This window comes from Zosterops lateralis (assembly GCF_965231275.1).
Source record: "Zosterops lateralis genome assembly, chromosome: 4".
In the NCBI taxonomy this organism is placed as follows: domain Eukaryota; kingdom Metazoa; phylum Chordata; class Aves; order Passeriformes; family Zosteropidae; genus Zosterops; species Zosterops lateralis.
This window is the reverse complement of record NC_139765.1, coordinates 20593926-20607110: the sequence shown is the minus strand read 5'-3', so window position 1 is coordinate 20607110 and position 13185 is coordinate 20593926. Positions and strand designations below refer to the sequence as shown.

The window sequence follows — 13185 nt, the reverse complement described above, 5'->3', positions numbered from 1 at the left end:
AGCCCATGGACCTGGATGCAGCCTCTACACAGCTCTTTTAAAAGCCTCTACTGGGGGAAGGGCACTCTCAGGCATATCCACTCCTTAGGTAAATATAGTCCTCTGACATGGGGCAGGTGGGCATTCCAGCTCAGAGTCAAGCTCAGGCAATGCAAATATCAACCTCAGCTGGAGGGAAAGGAAAGCTTTTAGTCAGGAGTTTGGGGGAATTTTCCCGGGCCATGAAGAGCACAACACAGATACCAACAGGCAGGAATTCAATTGTATCTTCCTATCATTATTCCACAGTAAGATCTCCAGCATAATTTTAATTTTGAGAAACTCAACTCTGCTCTACACAGCAGCTAAAGTTTAGCTCAGGGCTACTCACTCTCAGAAGTGACTCTCTGGCTTCTGCCTCACACAGCCCTGTCCAAACCACTTCTAGCAGGATCTGTTTGTGTGCTTGTCTTCCAAAGAGATTGAATCCATCCGTAAATGGCAGTGCCTTTCCTAGCCATGAAGCATCTCAAAACCATCATGTGTCATCAACATTTTTAGTGTCAAGAGTTTTCATCATTTGGCTTTTGCTTGCTTTTAGTGCCTTAAACCAAGCTCTCCATCTCTTTGCCACAGATGTTGCTTCTTCCAGAGCACCTTGACCCTGGCCTTTAATTTGGTAATGACCCAAACCCACTGCAGGATAGCAGGAGCCACTGAAGGAGCGACTGCAGAGCGAATCTCTGTCTGTTCTCACAGCTTTGCCTCAGCAGCATGGAAATACTGCTACTTCCCCACTCTCCATGCAATTCTCAACGGTGCAGCTGATTTAAGACATTTAAAGGGATGAAAAGAAATGGAAGAGCTCCATTCCACTGGAAGCCACCAGGAGCTGGGTAACAAACCTTCATCTGTGCTTTTGGAAGACTAACTCCAGGGCTTCAGTGCAGTAGTGAACAACCCATATGCAGCCTATTCACTGTTCTCCCCCACTAACTTCATAGTTTGAAGAAAGGCAATAAACCCAGGGACTTCAGCTCAGCCAGTTTTGCTTGACTCACCAATTTTTGTTGCTGTTCTGTGTTACAGCATCAGGACTTCTGCAAATTTTATTTTTGTTTCTACTGTCAGCATCCTGGCACATAGATGAGAATGGAGTGCCACCCTGTCACCAGCATCAGTGCTGGGACAGCTCCCATGTAAACTCTCACATCTGTATCCTCTAGAAACAGGCATTTCATAAACTATCTGTAAGACAAAAGGGATTCCTCATATCTGACACTGGTCTTGTAGGTATTGGTTACATTTTCTTTAATACCTTCATATTTGTAGCATTTGGCCGTTTTTTTGGCATGGCCTGGGAACCTGCAAGAACATTTCGTATGAGTACAAAGTAGAAGGTGGGGGCAGAAAGTTTGCTTACTACATTGACACCTGCCCTTATGTTTCCATGCAATTTCTGGGGAGCTTCTCTCACTAAATTACTCAAAACTATGAACTACAGTCTGGCTTATCCAGGTTATCACAGCCTCTGAGACTGGGACTGTCACTCCACGAGACACTTAAAATCTGACTGTTTAATTACCCTGTTGGTGAAGAGAGGATAAGATCTTCTTCCATGTCTTAACTCATTAATATTAGTAAATTGTTCTGAGATTATGGGATAGCTGGAACTATTTATAGGAACACAAAATGCCATTTCTACTAGGTGCAAATTGCCATGCAATTAAAATATACTGAGCATCACAATATGTAGCAAACGGGAAATCTTGTTTTACATCAGTCAAGAACTGCTAAGTGGCCCTCTGCTTCCTAGTTGCTTATTTTTTACCTTTTGCCCTGAAAAACTTATTAACAAAATGTACTGGGCCAGACTGTGATGTTCAGCAAGAGTCATAACCTCTCTTGAAGTTTCCAACTCACAGGGAAAAGGATGTCTGTGTGGGAAAATCAAGCTCCTCTCTCCAGAGCTCTACAAAATGCAGTTTGCTGTCAAGACAGGGAGGTGAACCACAGTTATAGCCCTTCTGCAGCTCTTAAAGGAGATTTCCATTCTGTGGGTATACACAAAAATCTCTGCTCTCAGCCCTTCCAGAGAAGGGGAACAGAAGATCCTCTAAATCTCAGCTTTCCTCAGCTGCCTTCTATGGAGTAACCAGGGAGAACTTTTATTGGCTTATTCTCCTACAAATGAATTTATGTAGATTCCTTCCAAAGGGTTGCATAGTCTCTTTCCTCATTTCAGTCTGGGAGAGCTTTGTAAGAGGCTATTTGGACAAGACTGCCACAATAACTCATAACATTTGTAGACAATTTGTAAACCCTTACAGTGTCCCAGAATGATTAATTATTTCTTCTAAGACTATGAAACAGTGTGTGACTGTGTGTTTGTGAATATGCACGAAGACAGGCAGTTCCCCCAGGCCCAGGGACAGGCATAAGGATCAGCACAGATTTCCTCTTTCTTGTGTAGGGGTTTTTGTAATACTTCAGTTGTTTTGCCTCTCCATATTTTAGGTTTCTAAGTGAACTCAAAGCAGAAGGTAGCAGTCTTATTTTTTCCCAGGTCTTCTACAATAGACTGTGGAAAACCTAGATGCGTCAAAGGTATAATCCTACGTAAATGATTTGTTATAACGATGATTGCTGGCCTTAGCTTCAGTCACCCAAGAGAAAAGCAACTAAAGTCACGCCTCATCCTAGATTACAAGCCCTAAACTTATTCTCTGTTAAGTTTTCAATATGATTAGTTTCATATCAACTTTCAAACCAAACAGTACTTTGCTGGTAGTTTCTGGATGAACATACACTAACCCAAGCGAGTACAGAACAAGGAATGTACAAATCCTAGGATTTGGAATGATTTCCTGAAACCTATCTGGCCTGGGTTGCAGTGTAGGATGTACACAAAGTATTTATTCTATCACCATCTTCATGAACTCTTGAAACCAGGTGGGCTAGTGTTTTCCCAAGCCCCCTGCCTTTTCTGCTTGCTAATGGCCTTTGGAGTGTCTTCTGCTAATGGCCCATTAACGCCTTTGGGGGTGTCTTCTGCTAATGGCCCATGAGTCACAGGTAACTCCCTCCAGGGGTTATCTCTGTTAATGGGCCATCAAGGACCCATTTCACACTTCTCATGCTATTGTGAGATGCTCTGCCCAGGGGGAGGAGCCAAGCATTCTCACCTGGATATAAGCTGGTATGTGGGACAGTGCAGGTAGCACTTACCCACTGGATTCCCAGAGGAGCAGGGTTGCCAGACCTTTCTACAGGATCACTGCTTCAGGAAGAGCACTTCACCTGGACTGCTTCCACCATCCTGCTCAGGTTGTATTCTGACCTTGTCAGTGATCCTTTGTGTTATTGCATTTATTTTATTTTGTTTTTACCTTTTTACCTTTCTTTTTATTAAATTATATCTCTGACTTGGAGCCTCTCACTCGTTTTGCTTTCAAACCACAACATTTTTTGGTGCCCAACGTGGGGCAGAGGCACTGAGAAAAGTCAGAACTACAGTTTTGTATTAGAGAAGACACTTGTTTGCTATGATGCTCAACATGCTTACATGTGTCTTATACCTATCTCTCTATATTTTTCCACACATGGGGCACTACCTGCCGGTCTTAATGCTCCTGTGTAGACCAGGGTATGGTACTAAAATTGCCTTATTGGTCTATTATGTCCAGTGCTTGATAAACTTCGAGGCAATGAACAGCATTCAAAATATATACCCAGTTTTGGATTCGTTTTCTGGTCTAGGATGCTACATCTGGGGCCTCAACAATCTTACCCAGGCCCTGTGGGGAGGAGTAAAGAATGATTTTTTCCAGCTTTTCAGGCATAACACAGCAGTTTTTGAAAATATTGAGTACCCTCTTGATACCAAGGACAGTATTATGTTGTTGTTAGTCCTGCTTTCTCTTCTCTGCACAGCCCTTTGTTTTTTCTCCACCATGCTTAGGATCAAAACACTACATGGTGTGATACAGTGTGTTCTTAAGGAAGAGGAAGAGGGAAAGAGAAGCAAAACAACAGCATCATCATCTACACAGACCATCGCAGAGGAGAAAGAAGCCAAAAGTGAATCAACAGTGTCCACGTCTACACAGACCGATACAGAGGAGAAGGGAACCAAAGGCAAGACAACAGTGTCTTCATCTACACAGACCACTGGAGAGGAAAAAGAAGCCAAAAGTGAAGCAACGAAGTCCACATCTACGCAGACTGTCACAGAGGAGAAAGAAGCCAAAGGTGCTGCCAGCATCTCCACACAAACCGTCACTCAACTGGAACCACCTAAACCAGTAGCAGTTGCCACCACTCAGAAAAAGAAGTCAAGGAGCAAATCAGTCCGCGTAGTGACTGACGAGGATGCAGCAGGACCTTCGCAGCCAGCAGAGGAGACAGAGATAGAGATTATTACTCGCTCTCTATCCCTGGGTGAGTTGCGTGACCTACGAAGGGAATTCACCCGCCAAACCAATGAGTCCATCCTGACCTGGCTGCTCCGCATCTGGGACGCTGCAGCCAATGACACCATTCTGGATGGAATTGAGGCCAGGCAACTGGGATCGCTGTCCTGGGATGTGGTCATTGACCAGGGGATTGGGAAAACCCAAGAACCTCTCAGCCTCTGGCAGCGACTGCTAACAAGTGTGAAAGACAGATACCTTTGTAAAGAAGACCTCCAAGTGCACCAAGGCAAATGAAGCACAATAGAACAAGGTATCCAACGCCTGAGGGAATTGGCTGTGCTGGAGATTATTTTTTCAGAAAACGAGAGATTTCCTAAAAACCCAGATGATGTCCAGTGCACATCATGAAGGTGGCTGAGACTTGCATGGCTTGGACCAGAGATGCACTCACGTTACTTGGCAACACTGCAATGGAGGGAAAGTGAGGACAAGGTGGGTGTCTTGGCTAATAAATTAAGAATTTATGAGGACACTGTCATCGCCCCAGTTCACACCCATGTCTCGTCTGTGGAAACAAGACTGGCTGAGCAAGTCCGGAGCTTGATTCAAGAAGGCCATCAGAAATTAAAAGAACTTAAGGAAGAAATTTATCATATCTCACCAGAGCCGACAAGAGTCTCTGCCATTAGGAGCAGGCATCCCCCAGCCAGGGAGAGAGGATACACACCACGAGGTAACCTCTGGTCTTTTCTTAGAGAGCATGGAGAAGATATGAAGAAGTGGGATGGAAAACCCACTTCCGCCTTAGCAGCCCGGGTACGTGAACTGAAAAGAGGAACACCTACCACAAGAAGCCCATCTAGAATCAAGGTTGCCCCAGTCTCTCAGAACTCCAGACGGTACAGGAATGATGATATGACTGATCCTCTGGAAGGGACCTCAGAAACATACGTACAGGAAGAGAACAATGTATGCCATGACCAAGAATAGGGGTGCCCTGCCTCTAGCCAGGAAGAGGAAAGGGACAATCGGATCTACTGGACTGTGTGGATCCGATGGCCTGGCACATCTGACCCACAAGAATATACGGCGTTGGTTGACACTGGGGCCCAATGTACCATGATGCCATCAAGGTATGTAGGAACAGAATCCATCTCTATTTCTGGGGTGACAGGAGGGTCCCAGGAACTGACTGTATTAGAGGCTGAAGTGAGTTTAACTGGGAACGAGTGGCAAAAACACCCCATCGCAACTGGTCCAGAGGCCCCATGCATTCTCAGCATAGACTATCTCAGGAATGGATGTTTCAAAGACCCGAAAGGATATTGTTGGGCTTTTGGAATAGCTGCAGTTGAGAAAGAAAACATCAGACAGTTGAATACTTTGCCTGGTCTCTCAGATGACCCCTCTGCTGTGGGACTGCTGAGAGTCCAAGAACAACAGGTACCAACTGCCACAACAACAGTACATTGCCGCCAATACCGCACTGACAGAGACTCTGTGATTCCCATACATGAGATGATTCGTAAACTGGAGAGCCAAGGGGTGGTCAGTAAGACTCATTCACCTTTCAACAGCCCAATATGGCCCGTGCGTAAGTCCAGTGGAGAATGGAGACTGATGGTGGATTACCGTGCTCTGAATGAAGTCACGCCACCACTGAGCACTGCCGTACCAGACATGTTAGAGCTTCAATATGAGCTGGAGTCCAAGGCAGCAAAGTGGCATGCGACCATTGATATTGCCAATGCCTTCTTCTCCATCCCTTTGGCAGCAGGGTGCAGGCCCAGTTTGCTTTCACCTAGAGGGGCGTGCAGTACACCTGGAACCGACTGCCCCAGGGGTGGAAACACAGCCCCACCATCTGCCATGGGCTGATCCAGGCTGCACTGGAGAAAGGTGAGGCTCCGGACCATCTGCAGTACATCGACGACATCATCGTATGGGGGAACACCCCAGAGGAGGTCTTCGAGAAAGGAGAAAAGATTATCCAAATTCTGTTGAAAGCTGGTTTTGCCATTAAACGAAGTAAGGTTAAGGGACCAGCTCAAGAAATCCAGTTCCTGGGAGTCAAGTGGCAAGATGGACATCGCCAAATCCCCACAGAGATAATAAACAAGATCACTGCCATGTCCCCACCTACCAACAAGAAGGAAACACAAGCTTTCCTAGGTGCCATAGGCTTCTGGAGGATGCACATTCCTGAGTACAGTCAGATCGTGAGCCCTCTCTATCTGGTTACCCGCAAGAAGAACGATTTCCACTGGGGCCCTGAACAGCAACAAGCTTTTGTTCAGATCAAGCAAGAGATTGCTCACGCAGTAGCCCTTCGCCCAGTCAGGACGGGACCAGATGTGAAGAATGTGCTTTACTCTGCAGCCGGGAACAACGGTCTGTCCTGGAGCCTTTGGCAGAAGGTGCCTGGGGAGACTCGAGGCCTACCATTGGGATTCTGGAGCCGAAGCTACAGAGGCTCTGAAGCCAACTACACGCCCACAGAGAAGGAGATCTTGGCCGCCTATGAAGGAGTTCAAGCTGCCTCAGAAGTGATTGGTACTGAAACACAGCTGCTTCTAGCACACCGATTACCAGTGCTGGTTTAAGATGTTTAAGGGAAAGGTTCCCTCCACACATCACGCCACTGACACCACATGGAGCAATGGATTGCTGTCATCACACAGCACGCCCATACTGGAAACCCAAATCACCCTGGGATTCTGGAAGTTATAACAAACTGGCCAGAAGGTGAGAATTTTGGATTATCGTCTGAAGAAGAAGAAAACCAAGTAACGGGTGCTGAGGAAGCCCCACCATACAATGAGCTACCGGAGACTGAAAGACGATATGCTCTCTTCACTGATGGCTCCTGTCGAATTGTAGGCGCTAACCGGAAATGGAAAGCTGCAGTTTGGAGCCCCACACGACAAGTTGCACAGGCTATGGAGGAACAAGTTGGGTCGAGTCAGGTTGCAGAGCTTAAAGCTGTCCAGCTGGCTTTGGATATTGCTGAACGAGAGAAATGGCCGAGGCTCTGTCTCTACACTGACTCATGGATGGTAGCTAATGCTCTGTGGGGATGGCTGAATCGCTGGAAAAAGGCCAACTGGCAGCGCAGAGGAAAACCCATCTGGGCCGCTGACATTTGGCAGGACATCGCTGCCCGAGTAGAGAGACTGACCGTGAAGGTTCGACATGTGGACGCACACGTACCCAAGAGCCGGGCTAATGAGGAGCATCACAACAACAAGCAGGTGGACAAAGCTGCCAAGGTGAAAGTATCACAGGTGGATCTGGATTGGCAGCACAAGGGAGTACTGTTCCTAGCTCGTTGGGCCCATGATGCCTTTGGTCATCAAGGAAGAGATGCGACATACCGATGGGCCCGTGACCGAGGAGTGGACCTTACTATGGACAGCATCTCCCAGGTCATCCACAACTGTGAGACCTGTGCTGCAATCAAACAGGCCAAGCGAGTGAAGCCTCTGTGGTATGGTGGACGATGGCTGAAGTACAGGTATGGGGAAGCCTGGCAAATTGACTACATCACCCTTCCCCAAACCCGCCAAGGAAAGCGCTACGTGCTGACCATGGTGGAAGCCACCACTGGATGGCTGGAAACCTACCCTGTGCCTCATACCACTGCCCGGAACACCATCCTGGGCCTGGAAAAACAAGTCCTGTGGAGACACGGCACCCCCGAGAGAATTGAGTCGGACAATGGGACCCATTTCAAAAACAGCCTTATAAACACCTGGGCCAGAGAACATGGTATTGAATGGATATATCACATTCCTTATCACGCACCAGCTGCCAGAAAAGTTGAACGGTGCAGTGGACTACTAAAGACTGCCCTGAAGGCACTTGGCAGGGGGACCTTAAAGAATTGGGAAATGAACTTAGCCAAAGCTACTTGGATGGTCAACACCCGAGGGTCTATTAATCAAGGTGGTCCTGCCCAGTCTGAACCCTTGCACACAGTGGATGGAGATAAAGTCCCTGCAGTACATATGAAAGGGATTTTAGGGAAGACTGTTTGGATTAATCCTGCCTCAGGAAAAGGCAGACCCATCCGTGGGATTGTCTTTGCTCAAGGACCTGGTCACACTTGCTGGGTAATGCAGAAAGATGGGGAAACCCATTGTGTACCACAGGGAGACTTAATTTTAAGTGAGAACAGTGTGTAATATTTTATTCTCTATGTGTATGCATATCTTTGTAAGAATGTACTGATTTGGATATGATGTAGATGGTAATAGAATAAGGGGTGGATTATGTCCTGGGTTGCAGTGTAGGATGTACACAAAGTATTTATTCTATCACCATCTTCATGAACTCTTGAAACCAGGTGGGCTAGTGTTTTCCCAAGCCCCCTGCCTTTTCTGCTAATGGCCTTTGGAGTGTCTTCTGCTAATGGCCCATTAACGCCTTTGGGGGTGTCTTCTGCTAATGGCCCATGAGTCACAGGTAACTCCCTCCAGGGGTTATCTCTGTTAATGGGCCATCAAGGACCCATTTCACACTTCTCATGCTATTGTGAGATGCTCTGCCCAGGGGGAGGAGCCAAGCATTCTCACCTGGATATAAGCTGGTATGTGGGACAGTGCAGGTAGCACTTACCCACTGGATTCCCAGAGGAGCAGGGTTGCCAGACCTTTCTACAGGATCACTGCTTCAGGAAGAGCACTTCACCTGGACTGCTTCCACCATCCTGCTCAGGTTGTATTCTGACCTTGTCAGTGATCCTTTGTGTTATTGCATTTATTTTATTTTGTTTTTACCTTTTTACCTTTCTTTTTATTAAATTATATCTCTGACTTGGAGCCTCTCACTCGTTTTGCTTTCAAACCACAACACTATCTCAAAATATTCTCCATAAATACCCATCCAATACAAACTAATTGCAAAGGCAAGGTTCATGGGAGCGAAAATCAGAACAATGCTGGAACAAACATGCAGGATTTGCTCAGGACTCTAGTCCAAGCCTGCTTTTGCAGCAAGATACAAGAAATAAATCCACGTAGGCCATCACTAGTTATACCAAGTCTGGAATATTTAGTATTGAGTACCTATAACAGAACCTCTCCCCTTTTCACATTATTTAGGATATTGCTAAAAATTATTTGCTCCTTGCTGTTACACATAGAGTTGGATGATAAAAGTTACTTACTTTCAGTTTAACAATTAGAATGCCATACCAACATTATTGTGGAGCAGGAGGGAAAAGAGCACCAAACAAATAATTTTCATGCTTTTCATCACTACAGTGATTTTCTGGTAACAGTGGACAGTGACTGGGCATTCCTTGAGAGTGACTGACTCTCAGGGGAACTAGTAGAGAAGAGACTATTGATTGCAATAAGCTTTAAATTCTTCACTAGGTAAGACATTTTCTTCTCCTTGCCAGCCCCATGATCATCCCTTTTGCCATTGTATTTCCATACCAAATGGTACCTCCTTGGAAAGGTTTTGTTAGTTTGATTCCCTTGGGTAAAAAAACATCAGGTGCAAGAATAAATCTGGGGAAGCTGCAAGTACAAACATGCACACAGAACATTTGAAAAAATTATCCTGTTCTGTGTTTGTAGAAACCAGTCTCCTCAGAAGGTTAAGAATCTAAATCCCACATGAATGGAAAAGAGTCATTACAGGCTAAAGAAATCCAAAGTAAACATGAATATTAGCTTTGTTTTATGGTTCTGTAAACCAAGCTGTGTGAAATTACCCTTCAGGTTGGTTTGGTTATCAACATCTCTTGCCACACTGCCATGACCCTTTTGACTTTAATTTCACCACTATGCACCAGCTTCTGTTGTCTCTTCACCTTATTGTCAGCACCTATTATATTAGGCTATTCTAGTAGGAGCAGTAATTAGCCTGTGGGTTTATAACCCATGCTTCCACAGTGAAAAAATATATAATACAGATAATGATAATCCTGTGCAGTCTAAACAACCTTTGGGAGAGCTGTTCAAAAATAATATTGCAAGCTTTTGTGTCTTACAGGATGGGAATAAAGGATTTCCTTTAAAACACATTATTTATCCTACCTTGCTGGCCTTCAGTATCTCAAACATCAGAGGCAACCCTTGTGTGATAAGCTCCTCAGTGTACTCCTCTTCCTGAATGGACTTGAACTCCTTTAGCAAGCACTGGATGAGGGGCCGTCGGTGCTGCTGGAAGGACGTGCGCAGAGACTCCAGCCACGTGTGCAGTGTCCAGGGAACACCTGCAGACAGAGAACACAGCTCATTCCCAGCTCCAGGGAAGGATGTGCTCTTCTGCTTTTTTACCTTTACTGATGTTAAGATTTTAAGCAAAAGCTGCCAAATCATTCAAGAAGTCAAATTCCTATTTATCCCTAGTTGAGAAGGCTGATGGCTATCAGTACATCCATCCCAGAGCTAATGCACAGAGGTTTTCCTCCAAATGATAACAGAGGACTGTGGTCTCTCTGCTCATCTAGCCTTCAGCTTCTCTGCTGAGACTACCAATTTGTGCTAATTGCTGTGGTGTTCTGTGTTGCAAAAGCCTTTTGGAAACTAGATTTACACTAGCTCATTTGTTTGAATGTAGCCCTGGAGAGCCATTAAATGGTGAAAAAAACCTGATTTTGGTCACTACCTACCTAGATTTAAATTGGTGGTCTTCAGATTAAAATTTGCTCTAAGTGATACTCCATGTCCTCTCCTGATCATTAGTATTTTCCCTAAAGAGCACTGGGTGAGTTAAGCAGATCAGCCCTTTCAAGCAGCTTGTCATGGCAGAACCACTCTCCAGGAAGTTAAAGGGAACTGCTCCCATGCACTGAGTGAGAAAACACATGGAGCTAGCTAATGTACCTCTGCAGGCATGAGGCTGGATGTGACCTACTTTCTGCTCTTACAGAATGGAGTGGAAGGAAATACAAGCCTGGTGTTTGGCAAGTGGAGGTTTTTCCTTCCAAGTCAGAAAATGTTCAATGCCCGGAGACCACCCCTGCCTCTCTCCTCTCATTCATCTCTAGATCGTTGCCTGCACTGCACACTCTGACCCATATTCCATGTCCTCAGGGCTGGAGGCACACCATGCCCCAGGCAGAGGCACACCAGGCACTTGGGTCTCTGTTTCTCTGTGAACAGATGAATGGGGATGGTAAATACACAGTCCAGATCGATTTCCATCTGTGCTACACAACCACCTCCCCACAGGCAGAAGCAACTTCATGGCAGGCTGATAGGGTGTTCAATTCCCTCACTGGCAGAGTTAGCATACCAAGGAGTCGGTTCCCTGCTCCTGTCTTTGGAGTCTTGGAAAATAAAGTTGCTTTAATGGTGGACTGCTTTATAGCAGAGTGCAAAAGACAAACAACTGGAGATGGCCCATGACAGCTGAACACTGCGCCAGAGCCTTACCTACACTCTGCCATGCAGAAGTGCAGATGGCTCCCTGTGGAAACCACTGTGTCCTGCAGAAAAAAGCCACTGGCCCCTGAACAGGATGTGCTGTGGAGCTGGAATAGGCTGGGAACCTGCCAGATCTCCCACCACCTTCCATTCCCAAAAGAGTTGAGGAAAATGCAACCAAGGTCGGTTTAAGCAACAGCCCATCAAGAGGGACATGTTTCTCCCAGTGGTCCTTCCCTGGACAAAGAAGAGAAAGGAGCCCAGGACTGACCTATGCTCCGGATGTCGATGGTGACATCCACGTAGCCGTGCTCAGCGCTGTGGTACATGGCCTCCTTCAGGGCCTTCAGCTTGGCCTTGCTGTTGCGGCTGGCGCAGAGCGGAGCTGCCGCCGAGTCAGGCAAATCTGTGCCCTCAGCCAGGATCTCCTCCAGTGACAGTATATCACCCTTCTCCTTCTCTGGCTGAGCAAGCAGCTTGCGGAAAACATTCCTGTCAATCACAGCACGAAAGAGAGAGAGAGAGGGAGGAGAGGAAAGGAAAGGGAGAACAGAGTCAGTGGCCAGACTTTCACTGCACCGGGCTTACTTGCTGTGATGCGGCAAATTAGGACACCTACCCAAAAAATTACTCCAGCTAATGGCAGAACCAGCTGAGAGCAGACCCAAGGCAAGCACAGCTCCTACTAGCCCACCTGCACTGCCTGGGACACGTCTGCAAGTCACTGCTGTCATGACAGGAACCGCACAGATGTCACATGAGTGGCGGCATTTTGTAGGAACAAAGACTTGTGAGCTAAACGTGACTCAAGACTTCTTCAGCAACCAGGGAAGGCCAAGGTGCCTCTGGACAAGCTCTTGGGACTCCTACCATGGCAGCCTCCTGAGAAGGGAGCTGCCCAGAGCTACTGAAAGTACCACCACTCGATTCACACTCAAAGCAGTCTGGGAAAGCTAGAGCAGCTAGACATTCAACAAGGCCAGTCAGGGCGGGTTCAAGCACAGCTGGGACTACGCTACAGAGCCACTGATCCAGCTGGGCCATCAAATAACAAAGCCTAAACTCAGACTTTGTGCACTCAGGTTCACACCAGCATAAACTCATCAAACTCAATAGTTTTCCTTGGTTTTGCAGCTGTGAGAAGAGAAATTAGGCTGGCTCCCAGCCCACCCTCCTTGTATGCCAGTGTCCCCCCTGCTCCTGCTTAGACTGCAGCATAGTGTGTCCCAAACAAATTTAGGGCAGAGAGTGAAGGAAGAAGGTGTGTGTTATACAGGTAGGAATACAAGAGTTAGAACATGTAACATGGACAGCCAGTAGCCAAGCCATGGAAAGCCCCAGGCTTTCCTCGGGCTTGTGGCTCCCATTCACACTGGGTGGATGAGAGACTTCAACACCCAAAGTACCCT

General features: G+C 46.6%; 1 protein-coding gene across 2 annotated transcripts in view; it reads right to left on the bottom strand.

Moving 5' to 3' along the window:
- The window catches only part of ABTB3 (ankyrin repeat and BTB domain containing 3), a gene marked incomplete at its 5' end in the record, with an annotated part of 191772 nt that overhangs the window by 19299 nt on the left and 159288 nt on the right, over positions 1–13185 (bottom strand). For both annotated transcript variants that reach the window (XM_083859561.1, XM_083859562.1), the window contains 2 exons: positions 10442–10620; positions 12048–12268. In XM_083859561.1, coding sequence (XP_083715687.1) covers positions 10442–10620; positions 12048–12268 — 400 coding nt within the window. The remainder of the gene's footprint in view (positions 1–10441; positions 10621–12047; positions 12269–13185) is intronic.